The 18,528-nt window shown below is 45.9% G+C and overlaps 2 protein-coding genes across 2 annotated transcripts in view; both read right to left on the reverse strand.

Moving 5' to 3' along the window:
* Positions 1–460: 460 nt before the first annotated feature.
* Positions 461–9,519, reverse strand: LOC136322282 (spermatogenesis-associated protein 31E1-like). The gene is made up of 5 exons (XM_066254374.1): positions 9,315–9,519; positions 7,315–7,371; positions 6,706–6,766; positions 2,906–6,432; positions 461–744 (listed from the first exon to the last, which is right to left on the reverse strand). The coding sequence occupies exons 1-5, from the start codon at positions 9,517–9,519 to the stop codon at positions 461–463; spliced, it is 4,134 nt and encodes a 1,377-aa protein (XP_066110471.1).
* A 161-nt stretch (positions 9,520–9,680) lies between these two features.
* Positions 9,681–18,528, reverse strand: part of LOC136322283 (contactin-associated protein-like 3) — a 74,625-nt gene continuing 65,777 nt past the window's right edge. The window contains 2 exon segments of the mRNA XM_066254375.1: positions 9,681–9,786; positions 15,177–15,359. Of these exon segments, the coding sequence (XP_066110472.1) occupies positions 9,681–9,786; positions 15,177–15,359 (289 nt within the window).

Raw genomic sequence — 18,528 nt, forward strand, 5'->3', positions numbered from 1 at the left:
TGGGACACACACGGTGGAGAACGAGGTGGATCTGGACTGCCCCGCAGGCATGACCCTCAAGCAGGGGACCTTGGGCTGCCAGTGCCAGGCCTATCTGCCTTGGACACCACTGGAGGCTGCTGGCCTGGCCTGGCTGCACATGTTTGTCATAATGACAAGGGCCAGGCACAGCTGCGAGCTGGGCTGCCACCTGCCAGTGCAACTTGCTCTGACTTCCAGAAACCCTCTCTCCCTGTCCCAGCTTCATTGGTGGGTTGCACTTACACCCCCCTGCCCATCTTGAGAAGTAATTTGTCAACACTAACAGTTTCTGCAGTTGGGGTTCATGGCCTATCCAGGAGGTCAGAAAGGGTGAGCCCAGCACCAGCATAGAAAGATGTTTATGCACCTGCTTCTGCCTGGAGCTTGAGGGGCCTATTAAAAACCCTCTCCCTACTGACCCAAGTATGCAGAGGCCACCTCAGGGCGCGGTGACATCAGAGCTCAGACTTCCCAAACCACTTGGGGAAGAAAGGGAGCTGCCGGGCTGGGGACTGGTTATGCTCACATGGAGGCCGTGCCTCCAAGAAGAAGATGCGCACATGCCACTGGAAGGAGAGCAGATGGCCTTGGCCCACTGGTCAATGAAAGGACGGCAGTCCAGACTCTCCAAGCCCTTTAGTTGGACTGGCATGGAGCTCTGCCTTTGAGGTGCATATAAGGAGAAGGTGCTATGGAGCCCTGTTGGCGTGTGATGACTGGGCCCTACACAGCACAGGAACCGAGGCCTAGGTAGGCTATAGACAGCACTTAGGACAGAAATGTGCATTGACGGGGTGGTGATGAAATGCCAGGCACCAAGCGGAGCACCTTGTCCATGTGGGTTGTCTGAGGGAAGCCTTGAAACCCGGGGAGGTGGATCCTAGACAGGGGCCCATGTGCTGTCTCAGAAGTTTACTGCCCACAGATCTACAGGAGATGAAGGCTCTGGTGGAGCCTCATGCCTTGCTTCTTCTGTGAGGTCTTCTCCAAGATGCCTGCTCTGACTGCTTGTGCTCAGAGTTCCCCCTGTGAGACCGTGAGCCCTGCCAGCTGATCTGTGTGGCTGTCTGTGTGCCAGTGACTCCTGTGCTGAGATCAGCTCATGGTGTGATTCAGTGACCATGAAGTCTGCAAATACTGACAGTGTTCTTCAAATAGAGAGAACCCTGTTGATTGCTCTCAGGTGTAAGTGCACGTTTACGATGTGGAATTGGACACACAGATCATCTGAGGACACGTACGAGATGCGAGTGCGCTGACTGATGGGAACGCTGCTTCCGTACACAACACTCATTGTAGTTTTGCTCAGCTTATTGAACCTTGAATTGCTAGTGAGGGAGAACACATTCCCACGTCACAGCAAAGAGCTATTCTTTTTTTTTTAAATTTTTTTACTTTATTCATTTTTTAGAGAGGAGAGAGACAGAGGAGAGAGAGACAGAGAGAGAGAAGGGGGGGAGCTGCATCAACTCACACTCCCATATGTGCCTTGACCAGGCAAGCCCAGGGTTTCGAACCGGCGACCTCAGCATTTCCAGGTCGACGCTTTATCCACTGCGCCACCACAGGTCAGGCCAAAGAGCTATTCTTGATGTACGTTTGTCTTATCCTGTCAACATTAATTCAAAAAACTAAATTGTATTCGTTCAGTTCAATCCTTTTAAAATCGTCACTATAAACAGGAGATTTCACTCTTTGTAAAGGATTTGCAGTATAAATTTTTCCTATTTTTATCCCATTTTGTTCTGATCATTAAACTTCTCTGCATAAGCTACACTGCAAAACAAGTACAATTCAATAGAGTTCCAGTCAACAGTCATATATATTCCACCGTTTTGCAATTCAGTCACATTGAAAGGGAATAAGGTAAACAGATATTTAAAAATCTGTAAATCATGCAGAAGAGGAGGATGTTTCTCATTGAAATAAATAGGCCAAAGATCCTATCATCAGCTTGGCTCTCTAAGAGAAAGTGCAGTGACAAGTTTGTCCTGACAGATAATCCGCGAGATGTAACCAAGGACAAGCTTGGCAGCTCTCTGAGATGGATATTAGCAAGGCAAGGACAAGGAGTTGCTTTTCAGCAGCAAGAAATACGTATGTCCTGTCACCAGAGTGCAGCCTTTGGAAAGTGCTTATGGCCCCTGTGCTCCCACCAGCACAGGCTCAGAGGCAGGAGTGCTGTGCTAGTCCCCGCTGCTTCTCCAGAGCATGAGAAAGGCAGAGGGAGGGGACACCAGAAAACAGGACTTGGCCAGCCTGTCTCCATCCCAGCTCCATGAGGGTGCAGGAGGGTCATGGGGCAGGTGTCACCTGTTCCCAGCAAGAGAGCCAGGACAAGTGCCTTCCCACCTCTGGACTCAAGGCCAGCACCACCCGCAAAGCCCCCTCCCCACCCTGTGTCCCTTCCTGGAGACTGAGAGTATTTCATCATCTGGAAATCTCTCCCCTACAGCCCACAAGTTCAAGGCAGAGAGAAGGTAGAAAGGAGAGGTCGGGCTGAGCCAGATCCTGGTGGGATCTTGTAGTTTTGTTCATCTCCATGACTCCCAAATGCTCTTGTTTGCAATGATGATCAATTATGGAAACAAGGTGTGGGAGGAAAGCGGGTGAGGGTGGGCACTCCTTACTGCGGTCACTCTCCCCATGGCCCCGTTCCTTCTGGAAGACAAAGCAGGCGCTCGTGAAGAGTGGACCCTGATCACTTCTCTTTCCCCTGCAGGCACAGACAGAGGCCACCAGCTCTCATGAGCAAGAACTTTTATTCATAGAAACAATTACATTTCTGCTAGGAGAAGACATTAGAAATTAGAAGGTGTGCTACCAGGAGAAGCACGTTCCTGCCTGTTAAGCTCCTGTGTTGTTTTGGAGAAAATACTCTTACCGGAGGAGGCGTCAAAGGCACACCCTGGTTGACCAGAGGACGGACAGCATGTAGGGTAACGATGTAGGTGGTCTGAGACCTCTGCTACCTTCAGCCCATGTTGGGAGGGTCTACCTGGGCACCCTGGCTTTGTGGGTGAGAAGGCCCACTTGCTGATCCTGTCTCTGGTCAACCCACTCTTGTTAGGAATATTTTTGTGGCCATTGGGCATGATTTGGTGAGTATAGGCCATATCTTCCATCACTCTTCTCTGCTGTGGAGAAGAGAGAGCCTTGTGGTAAGAGGAAAACCCACCTACTGGGGCCTGGAACTGTGTTTTGTGCTGATGTGACTCTTTGGCATGAAGTTCTTGGTGAAGTCCTAATTTCTCCACCAGGATCTGTCTGACAGCTGTCACCACGGCCTGGCCTTCTTTGTGTTCTCCTGGGCTGGGTCTCTTATCATCCTCCCTCTTATCAGGGGGAAGAGACATCTTGCTTTGGCTCTCACATGGGCATTTAACTTTTGATACCCTGGGCACCTGCTGCCCCTGACTGCTGTGTGCATTCCATATGAGGTCATGTGGCACTTGGGCAGCTGGCGCGTCCACACTGGAACTCTCCCTCGGGGACCTGGTCAGTGAACTGTGAGCAGCCAAGATGTCTGCAGCAAGAAGCACATCAGGTTGAGGGTCTTGGAGGAGCATGCTGGTGCCAGAGTTTGTGAAGAGCAAGCCGGTGGCATAATCTTGCAGGAGGACTTCAGTGTGATTGTCTGGAAGGACCACGCCCGTGGCCCAGCCTTGAAGCTGGTTCTCTGAATCTGCCTTCCCTTGGGGCTCCATCTTAGTGGAAATCATTGTTTTCCGGAATAGCTCTTCTGAGTCTCGGGCCACTGACTTTGTAGGTGGTGAGCAAATTTTATGGGGCCCTGGACACCCTGACCCCCTCATACTCATATTTAAGGTTCTGTGAGAAGCCAGCTCACCGGGAGCCACAGTGACTTCCCAAGGAGGGGCCTCCTCAGCCTGCACTTCCTCCCTGGCTTCGTTAGTCCCTGACAATTGGGACCCTAAGTTCCCTTCCAGTACTGATGCCCTATGGCGGGGGTCTCCTGAATTCTGTGCCTTTCTTCCTTCCTGCGGCTCATTTTTAGCTACTGCTGAGCTTGGCTTTGATCCCCGACTCCTTTCCTCAACCTCCACGACAGCCCCAGTCTGCTGGGTTTTTCCCATGAGGCCGAGTGTGAGGGACTGAGAAGGTGGCCTGTTCTGCTGTCCAGTCAGAGGGGCCTCTGAGGGCCCGTGGCCATAACCAGAAGGTGTCCCTCCCATGGCTTTCTGGATTTCCTCAACCTCAGGTGAGGTGGTGGGGAGGGGCCCTGCGCCTGTGAGAAATGACTCAGTGGTTATCACATTCTCTTTTGATAAGGGCTGAGGAGGTTTTTCCAAGACCTTGGTGAAGTTGGATTTTGAGTGGACCCCAGACACACAGACATCTGGAGGGGAGGAATGAGATGGTGGAAGGGGCAGATATTGAGCCTCACGTTGCTTGAGCTTTAGGGGACCAATGGCCTGGAAAGGAAGACCCCAGTTACGTCCCACCCGAAACCTTATAATATGTGATTCCAGAACCTGTCTAACAGGTGGATCGAGGAAGGAAAGCTCACAGGAGGTGTTCACGTAGTGTCTCCGACTCTTCAAAGATGCTTGAGTTTCCCTGTGAGTGTGGAGAATGGGAAAAGTATGACTGGCAGTAAGCCAGGATCGGCGCACCCTCACAGGGATCAAACCCTGTGTCATCTGTTCTAACTTCCTGCCCAAATGGGCCTGTAAGAGTGCTTCTAGAGGTTTCTTATTTGGGTCTCTGTGTAAGCAAGTTCCTGGGTCACTCTTTGGAGGCTTCCCGTGACGCTCTGACTTGTTGTAGTTCATTTCCAGAAACTCCACTGCAAAGTTGGCTGGGCCTCTGGTGGGACCTTTCAGGGTCATCCCCACACATAGCCGTAGACCCCTGCTGAGGTCTTGCCCTGGTTGGTTCTTCATGTGAGACCTTCTCTGGATACTGGGCTCCATCTTCTGTGAGTCCTGTGCCCGACTCACCCCTGGGCATTGGCCCTGAGCCTGCATCAGTTTTAGAGACACCTGGACCCTGAAGTCCGGGCCATCCTGCTGTTTGTCCTTGAAGATCCTCTTCTGAAGATGTTGCTTCTGATGATGAGGGCTGTTCCACTCTCTGTGAGGAATGGACACTGACCTATGGCCATGGGAAGCCCCGCTACCCTGGGGAAGGTTGGGAGTGGGGTGTCTAAAGCCTCCCTGAGTTGTTCCGGTGACAGAGCGTGATGCCTTCACCCTTTGCAGTTGTTTCTTCAGTGAGGGTGGTTCCAGATGCTGAATTTCTATCGGGACAAATACCTGTGCTTTATTCTGGGGTGTAGGGCAAGATACCCCAGAGGTCCTCATCTGGGACACAGAAGAAGGTGGTCGGATTGTGGGGGAGGATACGAGGTGGGTCTGGGTCTGGATCTGAGCTGGAGGTGGGGGTTGGGACTGCGTCAAGTGTCCATTGAATGGTTGTGTTTGGGCCTCAGGGGGTGGCAAGGCAGGGGCCTGGGAAAGACCTGAAGATGTTCCAGGCTGATGTGGAACTGGAACTGGGATGCTGTTACAGAGTCCATTGAATGCCATTGAAATAGGCTCTAGGGAAAAAGAGCCTTTGGACGCCCAGAATGTAGCCACCAGGGACTCGCTGTGCAGAGAGGGGAGGCCCCAGAAAAGCTGGCTCCATCTCTGCTGTAGATGGTCGCCCAGGAACTTGAGATGTGAGGACTGCTGAGCACCGGGCACCGGCTCTTGTTTGCCCTTTGTGCTCCAGAAGGGCAGGGAGGTCATGGTGTCCTGCTCAGCACCCAGCGATTTCCACATGTTCCCCAAAGAGTTCAGGTGGCTGTCCATGCTCTTACGATTTGAAAATGGCCCCTTCTTTTCTTTCTCCTCCCACACCTTCAGTTGTGCTTTCTTGGTGAGCAGCATCTCCAGCAGCTTCTGGACTTCATGGTGGACAAAGGAGAGGCTACCAGTCTCTACCTGCTTGTCTGTGGGGTCTTCCCAGAATGAGGCCAGGGGTGGGTGGCTGGATGGGTGCTCTTGCTGGGACTCAGGCTGTGACAAGGAGGGGAAGAACAAGGCCTGGCTAGTCACCCTCTGCCAGGACAGGGACTTAGTGGGACAGGCTGAGCAGCTGGCTGAGGTGGCCGGGATGGGAGACAGCAGAAAGGTGTTCTCTGGACATTGGCTGGTCACCTCAGTGCCCAGGGGCATTCCCTCTAAGTCGTGTTGGTCTGTTGAGCAGGTGGAGGCCAGAGGTAGAGGACACAGGGTAGGAGGAGCTGGGGAAGCCACCGGGGATACGAGGGGCACGGCCTCTTTCACAGGCACCGGGCAGATACCGCGGGCTACCTCGAGCCCTTTTGTGCATGCCTCACTGGGAAGGTCTTGATCTGAGCGCTGACAAGAGCTGTCCGTGTCAGGAGGCCTCCCCAGGTGGCTGCAGGAGACAGAGGCACAGGCTACAGCCAAAGGCAGAGGGTCTGGAAGTGCCTGGAGGCTCTGCAGGGGTGGGCATCTGGGGCCCAGGATCACCCATGGACCCCTATCGGACCTCCCAGTGCTCACCCCAGGGCTCTAGCCACACCCCCTCCCATTTGCCTCTCACCTCCACCACTTCCCCCCAGGTCAGTCTAAGGCTGCCTGCAGCCCTGGGGTCACATGGTAGGTTTGGAAGGGAGGAGGACCAAGCATAGAAGGGGAAGATCCTTACCTTCCAAGAATGGACATCAGGTTCCGAACCTCTTCCAGTTCTAGCAGGCAATCTCTGCAGGCTGGAAATCAGGAGACAGGTCACATGGTGAAGCAGGTCTGGGGTCTTACCGGTGCCTGAGTGCAATGGCCCTTCAGGGCAGATGCGTGGGAGAGTGGACCCTGGAGCCCAAGCCTCATGGTTCAGGTCACATGATCCCTGACAGTGATGGCAAGACTCATGACAGGGCAGTTGTGTCATTTACAAAGTGCTCTCAATCCACTCCCGCGTGTGGCCTCACTTCTTCCCCACTGGGGGTTAGGATGGGGGCAGGGTTTACCTCACAGTGGAATCTGAGAGAGGGTAAACAGTGTTGATGCAGGACAGCCCAGAGGCCCCTGCTGGGACACCCCTGTAGGGAAACACCCATTTCCAGGCCCCTAGGCTTCATTCCAAGCCAGGGTCAGGGGAATTTTGGGTTCTTTCTGCCCAGGAGAATCCAGTACTGAGGGCTCTTGTCCTGAGGGACGGGCTTTGCCCCTGAAGTCCTTGGGGACCTGGCCCTGGGCCTCAGGGACAGGAGAGGTGGAGGCAAACTCTCAGGTGTAGGGCTGAGGGACAGAAGCTCACCTTTCAAAGCTTCATTTTTTTCCTGCTGCTTCTCCTGCACCTGGTCTCCCCTGGATGCTGAGAGACAAGAGAGAACGAGGAGTGGCACCCCATCCTCCCTCTCCTCTTTCTTCTCTCCAGACAAGCTGCAGACACTCCGTGCTCATGAACAATATGATTTTCTACCTTTAACTAATGGGACTCCCTGTTTCTCCTTTTACCTCTTTTTTTTTTTTCCAAGTGAGCAGAGCGGAATTAGAAAGACAGATTTCCACATGCATCCCAATTTAGTTCACCTGGCAACCCCTGTCAGGGGCCAATGGTCTGCCCATTTGGGGCTGTGTTCACAACTGAGCTAGGTTTAGCACCTGAGGGGGAGGCTCCATGGAACCATCCTGAGAGCACAGGGCTGATGCGCTCCAACCAATGGAGCCATGGCTGAGGGAGGCGAAAGGAGAGAAAGAGACAGAGACAGAATGGGAAGGCGGTGTGGTGGAGAAGCAGATGGTTGCTTCTCCTGTGTTCCCTGACAGGGAATAGAACCCAGGACATCCACACACGGGGTTGACTTTATACCACTGAACCCAGTGGCCAAGGCTTGGTGTTTGTTCTTTTAGTTTTGAAGTAGATTAATAATATTTCTGTTTTTTCTTCTGTGAAAAGGTAAAGAAAGATTTTTCTATATGAGGCTGACCATACATTTCTCCTGTCTCTGTTCCTCTACTCAAGTCTGACCTCCAGGCCCATCTGCGCTCCCTCAGGTAGGACTCTGCTTCCTGAGGCCACCACCCCACCCATCCTCCACTCAGAAGCTCCTGGGGTCTCTGCACTGCCCCGGGATCAGCCCCAGCAGAGGAGAGGGTGGCCAGAGACACCTGCTGTGGGAAGGCAGCCAGTGAACCAGGGCTTTGGGTCTGTCCCACGGAGATCCAGTTCTTATCATTGAGTTTTTGTGATAGGGACGCTTCAAAGTTAAATATTTGACTTCAATAATAGTAACTTATCAGTTGTAATGGATAGGGGATTGTAAGGCTTAGGAAATAGTTAATCTGCTTGCTATTTTCTCTTCATGGCTCCCTGGCCTTTACTTTGAAATGTAGTGAAAAGTTTACCTTTGCAGGACTGTCAGGAAAGCTTACATTGGGGAGGGACCTACCAATTAGGGGAATTTAGATCACAATAGTTATTTGTAAAAGCCTAGCCACAGGATTTACTTGAAAAGTCAAGGCCTATAAATTAATTTGAAATTTAGTTCACCAATCTTAAATCTTGACTGTGTATCCCAAGAAAACAGGGAGTTTTTTCACAGTTAATTCCCAGAGGCAAATGGTCTCAGAGGCGTCAGGTATCACTCACTGTTCCTGGGAGACACCTGCCCCGGCTGCCTTGAAGAGTTCGAGGGCACTAAATAGGACCATGCTGACTGGACTTGCGTTATATCAGGAGAACTTGAAGAGGAGACATTTTTGCAGCTGAACCCCCATCTCCCACACCTTGTTATGTGACTAACTACACGGGCTTTAACTTTGTTTCCTTTTTCCCCTGAACCTTATTAACTGGCAATAGCAAGAGAATGTTAAGGCAGCTTTGTTTGACAGGACTCCCCAACGTCTGAGGTTACTGGTATTTCTGAATTCAAGATACTCTTATAAACTCAGTCTGGTGCATCTCTTTGATTGTGATGAACTGCCCTGAACCAGGTTTGTTCAAGTAACATTCGGACACTGGTTCCTACAGCCCTCCCCACACCTGGACTCCTGGATGGACATTTCTGAATTTTCTCTGATATTCAAAAGACCTACTCTATCTAACCCCTGCCCGACCAGGCTTGTTCCTAGAGGATGATGTTCTAGTCTTTCCAGAGAACAGTCGTTCTATCTCCCATCTCAGGAGTCTCTCTAGGTCATGCAGAGAGGTGGAAATAAGAGTAGAAAAAAGATAACCTGTGTTGGGTCTGGGCCAAGGGTCTCTTACCTCCCTGATGTTTCTATGTCTCCTAGCTGGTGGTGAGGATGGATTACCGTTGACCCAGGAGAGCAAATAGAGTAGCAGCAGGGCACACAGGATGGCAACACTGATGTGAATTAACCAAAAATGGAAGCTCTTACAGGTAGCAATAACGCTCTTCAGAGAAAAGAGAGGGTTCTCCATCATCTGAATCGCAATGCTGCCTTCAGGCAACTGAGCACTGGGTGGGGCTCGTGGCCTAAAGGCCCAGGCCAGCATCACTGAGCTGTGGTCTGGTCACAAAGGGTTGCTGAGGCAGAGAGGAGGCATTAAGAGGAGGGGAAGAAACTTTGCCCCTCCCCTATCCAGCCCCAAAGCTATCTCTCCCCTTCTCTGAGCCTTCCACAACCACATCCTCTCTCTTCTGTTAGAGATATACCTTACTCCACTTTTTGTTCAGTCCACTGGATCTCAGATAATCTCTGGTTCCTGTAATAGTTGTATTTGAGTTTTTTCAGCTCATCACTAAGAAATGTGGGGTTGTCCCTGGAAGTTTGGGTAATTCTCAGGTATTTTTACTTTCTGAATGCCTTCCGTATGCAACACCATCTTGTCTCCATATGTTTTTGCTTTGCATGAAGCAAGACGTAGAACTTAAATTTCTTTTATGCTAATTTAGCTGTGTGTATTTCGAAAACATTAAAAATTTTTATTTCATTACTCTTTACTATATTCAGCAACAAAGTCTCAAAATTTAATAATTACTCAAAAGTTTCAAAGCTAAATAAATATAAAGCAAATTGAAATAGTTAAACTTTTAATGTTTTTAATGATTTCTAACATTTTTATCTCTGAAATTAATAAATGTTACGTACACAGAAACATAGGAAACATGCTATACACACACATTCTTTAAAAGAAAATCAATCCAGCACTTAAATCTAAGAATCAAGCTTTTCTTCAGGTCTGAAAGCTCTGTTCAGTAATTTTTGTAAGTGAGACTGTACGCAGCCAATTATCTCTGTCTTTGTTTCTCTGGAATATCTTGATTTTGCCCTAAGTTTTGAAGAATGGATTTGCTAGACATGGAATCCTTGGTTGACATTTTCTTTTATTTTACTTCTTTAAAAATGTCATCCATAGCCTTTCCTTTATTGTTTTTGACAGGATTTTAGTAACTCACCTTATTCTGGATGCTTGCCTTCAAAGAGCGAGTTTTCTCCTGCTACTGCCATGAGTTTCCATTTGTTTTTCCAGTTTCACTGTGATGTGTTTAATAGTCGATCTGCTTCATTTTTTAAATTTATTAGATGGAAACAGATTTTTAGATTAATTTTTATATATAGATTTGATGTTTACAGTCATATTTCTGGATTTTTCTTCCTCTTTTCTTTTTCCTTTTTGTTTTTAACTCTCCATGTATCAACAAGTGTGTGTTTAATGGTGGCACACAGGTCATTTCTCTTCAAAGTTTTCACTTTGTTTCTCAGCTTTTATAATTTCTATTAGTCCATCTTAAGTGTATATTGGTGAGCCTAATTAATTTTTTACTTAACTCATGGTGGATTTCAATTCCATATTAAAATGGACCTTGGCTTTCAGTGTAGCCATGAATTCACATATGCACAAAATCCATTTCCCCCATCACTTTGCATGCAACCCACTCCACGCCTCTCACTCTCTCATTTTTAATTCCATGTTGCAGCTCATTGTCATGAGCCTGACTTGGGAAAAGGGAGGGGCAGCCAGGATCCATTGGAGGCACCAGGGGGTGCTTTAAACATTGTAGAACATGGTTTGCTAAGCAGTGTAGTAAGCAACACAGCATGTTTTCATGTACCCCGTGTCCATATCTTCTCCCTTGTTTGAAGAAGGTTGTGAAAATCTGGTCACATAGTCGGAGCTACTGCATAGGAGACAGAAAGTGCATCTATCGTATTTGTCTCCTTTCAAGTCAAGGACCATGAACTTCACATTGTATTTTTAATTTTTTTTTAATTTATTCATTTTTAGAAAGAGAGGAGAGAGAGAAGGGGGAAGGAGTAGGAAGCATCAACTCCCATATGTGCCTTGACCAGGCAAGCCCGGGGTTTTGAACAGGCAACCTCAGCATTCCAGGTCGACGCTTTATCCACTGCGCCACCACAGGTCAGGCTCACATTGTATTTTTAAAAAATCCATTGAAACCACATACCTAGCGAATGTTCTATATAAAAAAAATTCTAAAGTAGTGTTTACTCTAGACAAACAGGATATTAATACCACACTATGTTTTTCTATGTTGCTAAATAGTAATTAATGGGACAGTGGTGAGGGGGCTTCACTTCATAATGGAGAAAGCAGAATTTCCTAATATCTAGTCCCAATGGTGAGTGTTAATTGTATGTTATTTTTCTTTTTCTATTTGGAAGTTAAACTTGGGGAATTACTATCTTTTAACCTTTGGAATATGCATATTTAATTAGCACTCTGGAAATCCAACTCTCTGGGGGAAAACCATTTTAACCAGTTTTGAGTATATAGTAAATAATCAACAAATAATTTACTGATTGTTAAATTATGTTCTCTGGCAAAGGTTTAAATATCTACATTTATAGGATTTTAATTTGTTTAGTAGATATTAACTACTTTGTGTTTCACTTTGTGTTTAATCATTTCAATTCCATCATAAATGATATTAAAAGATCATAGTATTCCTTATGTATAGAGTAGAGATAAAGTAATAAACACCACTGTAGAATGTATACATTTGCATATTTAAAAAATATTGTAGGGGAAAAACAATACAATTTCATAATGAAAATTTCATTCAACTTCCTAAAAATATTTTCCCAAGTTGATCAAACAGTTATTGTATCAATGAATAAGCAGCCAGAGTAAAATGATGCATCACTGCAGTGTGGTACAAGTGTGTTATCTCAAAAAGAACAAAGGGCAGTGGACTTCACTGTCTATATAGTTACACAATTTCAGCTACCAAAGTGCTGCATTCTTTGAGAACAAAAGATAATCACTTGTTAAAGATGCAGTGATTTCTTCCATTCATTCTTTCTTTTTTTATTCAGTGAGAGGAGAGGAAGCAGAGACAGACTCTCACATGCACTGTGACTGGGATCCACTCAGCAAGCCCTCTACGGTGTGATACTCTACCCATCTGGGTTGTTGCTCTGTTGCTCAGCAACTGAGCTCTTTTTAGCATCTGAGGCAGAGGCCATGGAGCCATACTCAGTGCCTGGGGCCAACTTGCTCCAGTTGAGGCATGGCTGTAAAAGGGGGCAAAGGGAGAGAGAGAGAGAAAGAGAGAAAAAGAGAGAGAGAGAGAAATGAGAGGGGGAGAGGTGGAGAAGCAGATGGGCACTTTTTCTGTGTACCCTAGCTGGGAATCAAACCGAGATATCCACACAATGGTCTGACACTCTACCACTGAGAAAACCAGCCAGGGCCTAAAGATTTTCTCCCTTTAAAAAAATTATTTATTTTAGAGAGAGGGAGAGAGAGAGAGAGAGGAGAGAGAGAGCGAGAGCGAGAGAGAGAGAGAGAGAGAGAGAGAGAGAGAGAGAGAAGGGGGAGGAACAGGAAGCATCAACTTTTATATGTGCCTTGACCAGGCAAGCCCATGGCAACCTCACCATTCCAGGTCAATGTTTTTATCCACTGCACCACCAGAGGTCAGGCACTGCAGTGATTTCATGCACTCAGCCATGCATTAACAGAGCCTATCATTTTTGCATTGAACCCTTCTCTAATCTGGACAAACCTTTGGGCAAAAGCATGTATATCATCCACCAAGGCAAGTCCTTCATATATTACCATGTTGAGATCCTGAATATCCTTCATCATTCATGTAAAGAAACGTCAATATAGATACAGTATTGTGATAGATGGACTATAAGGTGGCCCCTGTGATCTCAGCCTCCTGGTTCAAGTCCTTACGGAAGTCCTTCCCTTGAGTGTGGGCAGGATCTATGACTTGCTTCCAACTGACTGCATATGGCCAAAGTGATGGGTGTCTCCCCCATGGTCACATTACATTATATAAGATTCCCTCTTGCTAGCTGATTTACTCTGGAGTCTCTCTGTCCTTTGCTGGCCTTGATGAAGCCAGCTTCCCTGAATCCTTCAACAGAAAGGAACTGTGTGCTGCCTTTGACCCTGGGAGTGGGATCTAGTCCCTCCCCAGCTGAGTGTCCAGATGAAAACACAGCCAGCCGATACTGGACTGCAGCCTCGAGGAGCCTAGTGGCCCTGTGCCCAGCTAGCTCCTAAACCACAGAACTCATGAGATAAAAAAAATGTGTGTTGGTTAATGCCCTAAATCTGTGGTAGTTTGTTATACCTGATAGTAAACTAATATAAAACCATATGAAAAAAAATTTTTTTAGAAAAGACAATACAGAGATATCTTTTCTTATTTTTTAAAAAGTACATAGAGAGGTGGGTATAACATTCAAAGAAATAGCAATGCTGAAGTTTCCTCCAATAGTTCCAATGGTCCTGTTGGTCCAAAGTAAGTAATCTAATCACTTGCAGGCACATGGAGGCAGATCTGGAGAATGTAGCACTTTTTAAATTATAATTGGCTACAAGAGCAAATGGTAGCTCCACACAATTATCTAGTGACCACTGTCACAAAAGTAGTAACTGGAACAATGCCTGTGGTTAATATGAAGTCTGCTCTCCGAGTACACAAATACACTCTAGTATGAAATGAACTACTCAATTTTGGATGCTCTGTCAGAAACAGACTCCAAGATCTAAAATCTTGACCAGAATGACGGACTCAGATCAGATCATACAACCTGCCTCTCCCTTGGCATATGCATCTTTCCAGTGATATTCCAAACAGTAACTAGATGAGAAGGTAATTCAGGGAATAGTTTGCTTGTTCCGTTCAAAACTTAGGGGGAAGGGAAAGCTTCAGGTCAAACTATGACTTTTCCCCAAGTAAATGGAAAGATAGTATTAAGAAATTGAAAGGTTGTTAGGATAACCTTCAGGAAAAGAGAATCACAGGACCACAAAGAAAAGTGAGCTAATCACCCCCCATTTCAAGGAAATAAATTTAGGGTTATATATAATTTGAAATGTATGAAGTAAATAAACATTTGCAGTTTTAAGTGTAGTTTATATCTGGGCACAAATTTAGTTAGAAAACGTACGTGTTTTTGTGAGATCACTATCATCTACAAAGAATATAATGACAAATTACAAAGAATAATAAGCAAATTATAGCAGATTGAAATGCTTTACACATTTTGTTACCTGCAAATTTTCTGTTCCACAATTGTTCAACTCCGTACTAGAATTTCAGAGCCAACTGTCAATCCTGATCTCATTATTAAAATATATCCAAACTGAGTTAAAAGAGACAAATAATAAAAACAATCAGCCAAAAAGTGAGTTCTTCTTCCCCCAGCTGTCTAATGCATTTTTGGGCACTGGACTCTGGTTCACAGCAGGTAGAAACCCAGTTGGAGGCCATCTGGAGACAACTCCTGCTTAGAAAAGTCAGCAGGCAATTGATAAAGGAAGCGTAGCATAAGTTTCCATACAACTTGGACTTCTATAAACTTCTGGGTCACATTTTTAAGAGAATTGGGCCACAGTTCGAGTCCTTGTTCTCACTTAAAACCCAACGGCATTATGCAAAATATATCTCCATTTTAGAGGACGAGGTCAGACTAGTCAGAAAGTGCCTACCGGTGATTAATGAGTGCACCCAAGTTAGGGCTACGTAAGTAGATCATGGAGAACTGAGAACAGAGAGGGCCTCCGGACCAGGCATGAGCAAGCGGGGGTGGGGCGGGTTGCTGCACACCCACCACCTGTTCCAGGTGGACGAGAGGGGCTGTCATCCACGGGGAGCCCCTGGCTCAGCAAGGAAGTCATGTCATCACCGGATAAGTAAAAGCACAGCTGCAGGTCAGAAAAAATACTCTTTGCGGCTTTCATTGACCGTACTTGGCACACCAAGGTCACTGTTCAGAGTGGCCTCCACATCGTCTCCATGTTTTGGAACATCTGGCTCACTTTTCTGGTACAGCCACCTCTGTTGATACACACGTATTGCTATGGCAGCAGTGCAGAGCAAGATAAATATCACAACCGCTATCACACCTAGTGAGGGGAGAGAAAGGGAACACAGTCAGAATATGAACTGCACATGTCAGCCTGACGAGAGTCGACCCAGCGTCATTTATGTCACACACAGGTGCTCTCCCACTTACAGTGGCTCGTGGGGTTTTGGATTTACGATGGTGAGACGGTGCTACGCATTCAGTAGAGAAAGCTAGGCTCAGTTATGATGTTTGGTAGGGGAGCTGTATTAAATCAGTGGTCCCCAACCTTTTTTGGGCCACGGACTGGTTTAATGTCAGAAAATATTTTCATGGACCGGCCTTTAGGGTGGGACAGATAAATGTATCATGTGACCGAGACAAACGTCAAGAGTGAGTTTTAGATGGATGTAACAGAGGGAATCTGGTCATTTTTTAAAAATAAAACATCGTTCAGACATATATAAATATAACAAAAATAATGTAAGTTATTTATTCTTTCTCTGCGGACCGGTACCAAATGGCCCATGGACCGGTACTGGTCCGCAGCCCAGGGATTGGGTACCACTGTATTAAATGCTTTCTTGACTTAATGATATTTTTAACTGAACGATAGGTTTGTTAGGACATCACCTCATTGTAAGTTGAGGAGCATCTGTACGACATCAGAAAATTTGAAGCCAAGGGCATTATAAAGTATTATAAAACAAAGTTGACTTCAAAATCCGTACAACTCTCAGCTATAGTAGTTTGATGCCTTTATCCTAGAAATATAATAATCGAACTTCAATTAGTGCGGTCACATTTAACTTCAGAAAACAGTGTGGCCTCTTAGGTCATGCCCAAACTTCATGCCAATGAGCAAGCAGGTGTTAATTGTCTTAAGAGTATAGAGTAGGTGGCCAAGTCATAGAGTAATTAAGTGTTTATGTATGAGTATTTTAATGAAAACATGACTAAATTGTGACACTGATGTACTGCTAACTGACAGTGCTGTGGTGTATATGCCGCCTCTTTATGAGGCCAAAGAAGCCTTATGTGGTCCCCGCCTCAGGGGTCCAGGCCTGTGTGCAATCCCCTCTGTTGCTTTTGAACAGGGCCTGTGACTTCCTTCTAACCAATAAAAACAAGACAAAACAAAACAAAGGTGATGGGCTGACCCTGTTAATGTGTATCCAACTTCATGATTGTTACAGGAGATGGTGGCAACTGCCTTGCTGGGGTCTTCCTTCCTGCTGGCTGTGAGGTGGCACTGAGCACCGGATCCCACCAAGGTGTGCCCAAACTCCTGACTCACAGAATCTGTGAGATGATAAATGTGGGTTGAGATAAACTGTTTAGTGGGTGGTAATTTGCCATGCAGCAAACCATAAACTAAGATATTATAGAATGAAAGACAATCAGATAGATTGAAAGTAGATGATTTGGCATCTCCTGTTGCATATGCTTTAAGTATTAAAAATTTAGAAATGCCAGTCGTGCCCAATATTGGCTGCAGAGCAGACAGTAACTCAGTCTCTTGGAGGGGGGGAGGCCAGACATCAGCACTGTTTTAAATGCCCCCCACATTATTCTGAAGCACCACCAGGGCTGAGACTGTCAAGCTAAGCTTAGAAATGTTTACTTAAACTATCATTAGTGAAGAATGAATGTCCAATTTATACCAAAACAGATAGGTAAAAAGAAGTGTTCATTAGTCAACATACTTTTAAGATTATTGGCATAGGCATTAATGAATAGGTCCAATTAGCAATTGTGAGAAAACACATGTTACTCTTTAGTAATGTGAATCAAATGGTATTGTAAACGTAGGGTTCTTCATTATGCTCTGGGACAGACATGGGTAAGCGTAATGAAGCCCAACAAATGCAAAGCTTGCTTGCTTGCCATTGGTCACAGGGACTCCTGACCACGTGTTGTTAGGGACCCAGAGTCCTCCTTAGCTGGGAGGAGGTAGCATATTCATAAGTTTGTGAATATTCTTAAATATCCATAAGTAGAATAATCATTAGTTGCAATATATTTTGCATGTCTTTGGGAACAAACAATAGAGTTGCTTTGATCATTTTTATGTTTAATTATAGGATTTTGCTTTAAAGAGCTGTATCATTTCCAGTTTTAGTGTCTGGGACCTATAACTCTCAATGACAGAGATCAGGCACTTGGTCTCATAATTACTGTCAGCATACACTGACACAGCCAGGATTTCATGTGTGTGAGTGTGTTTCATGAGGTTTGGTAGACCCTAGAATAACTTCTTTCTTCACCTACTATCTGAAAAGATTGAGGTAATTTGAATAATGAATCTGATGCATCCCAGAACCTTCCTATGAGTAACTCCCTTGTAAATGTGTTTGGTAAGCTCATCTCTGCTTGCCTCTCCATCTATCTACACATCTGTCTCTCTCCATCCTGTTTACATACACAATGGATCCCTTGGCAAGAAGCCCTCTGTGATCTCTGGTTCACCTTTTTTGCATAGCATTTAGGTTAATTCTCCTTTCCCATACTTTCCCTTTGTTTGAAAGAGGAGAATCAATAATGTGAAATGGAGAGCGTAGAGAAATCTATCTATTAGGATAACCCTTTAAATAGATCAAACATTTCACAAGTGGGTGCAGTTCTGAGATCAGTTAGACCAGGGGTAGTCAATGTTTTTATACCTACCGCCCACATTTGTATATCTGTTAGTAGTAAAATTTTCTAACTGCCCACCAGTTCCACAGTAATGGTGATTTATAAAGTAGGGAAGTAACTTTACTTTATAAAATTTATAAAGTAGAGTTACAGCAAGTTAAAGCATATAATAATAATTACTTACCAAGTACTTTATGTTGAATTTTCGCTGAGTTTGGCAGAATAAATCTTTATAAAACAACTTGCTATAGTTAAATCTTTTTATTTATACTTTGGTTGCTTTGCCACTGCCCACCATGAAAGCTGAAACGTCCACTAGTGGGCTGTAGGGACCAAGTTGACTACCACTGACTTAGACAAAGGGCTGAGAACTCTCCCCAGAGCAATACACTGGAAGTCAACATACTCAGCAGCTGACAAAATAGGCAGCAACTAGCTACTGCCCAGACTGAAGGCAGGTGCAAGCAAATGCAGGACCCAGCAAACAGCTATGTCCCTGAGACCTTCAGCACTCGGGTTCACCATCCCATCAATCAAAAGTCAGTAGGATTTTTCGGGGGAGTAACACTGGTGCAACTTATTTACTTTGTACATC

Source organism: Saccopteryx bilineata, chromosome 2 (genome assembly GCF_036850765.1).
Source record: "Saccopteryx bilineata isolate mSacBil1 chromosome 2, mSacBil1_pri_phased_curated, whole genome shotgun sequence".
Classification (NCBI taxonomy): Eukaryota; Metazoa; Chordata; class Mammalia; order Chiroptera; family Emballonuridae; genus Saccopteryx; species Saccopteryx bilineata.

Coding starts and splice junctions, on each gene's coding strand:
- LOC136322282 (XM_066254374.1), bottom strand. CDS start 9,519: ATGCTGGCCTGGGCCTTTAGGCCACGAGCCCCACCCAGTGCTCAGTTG. Junction 7,372..9,314: donor TTTGCTCTCCTGGGTCAACG/GTAATCCATCCT, acceptor CTTGTCTCTCAG/CATCCAGGGGAGACCAGGTG. Junction 6,433..6,705: donor CTGATGTCCATTCTTGGAAG/GTAAGGATCTTC, acceptor TGTCTCCTGCAG/CCACCTGGGGAGGCCTCCTG.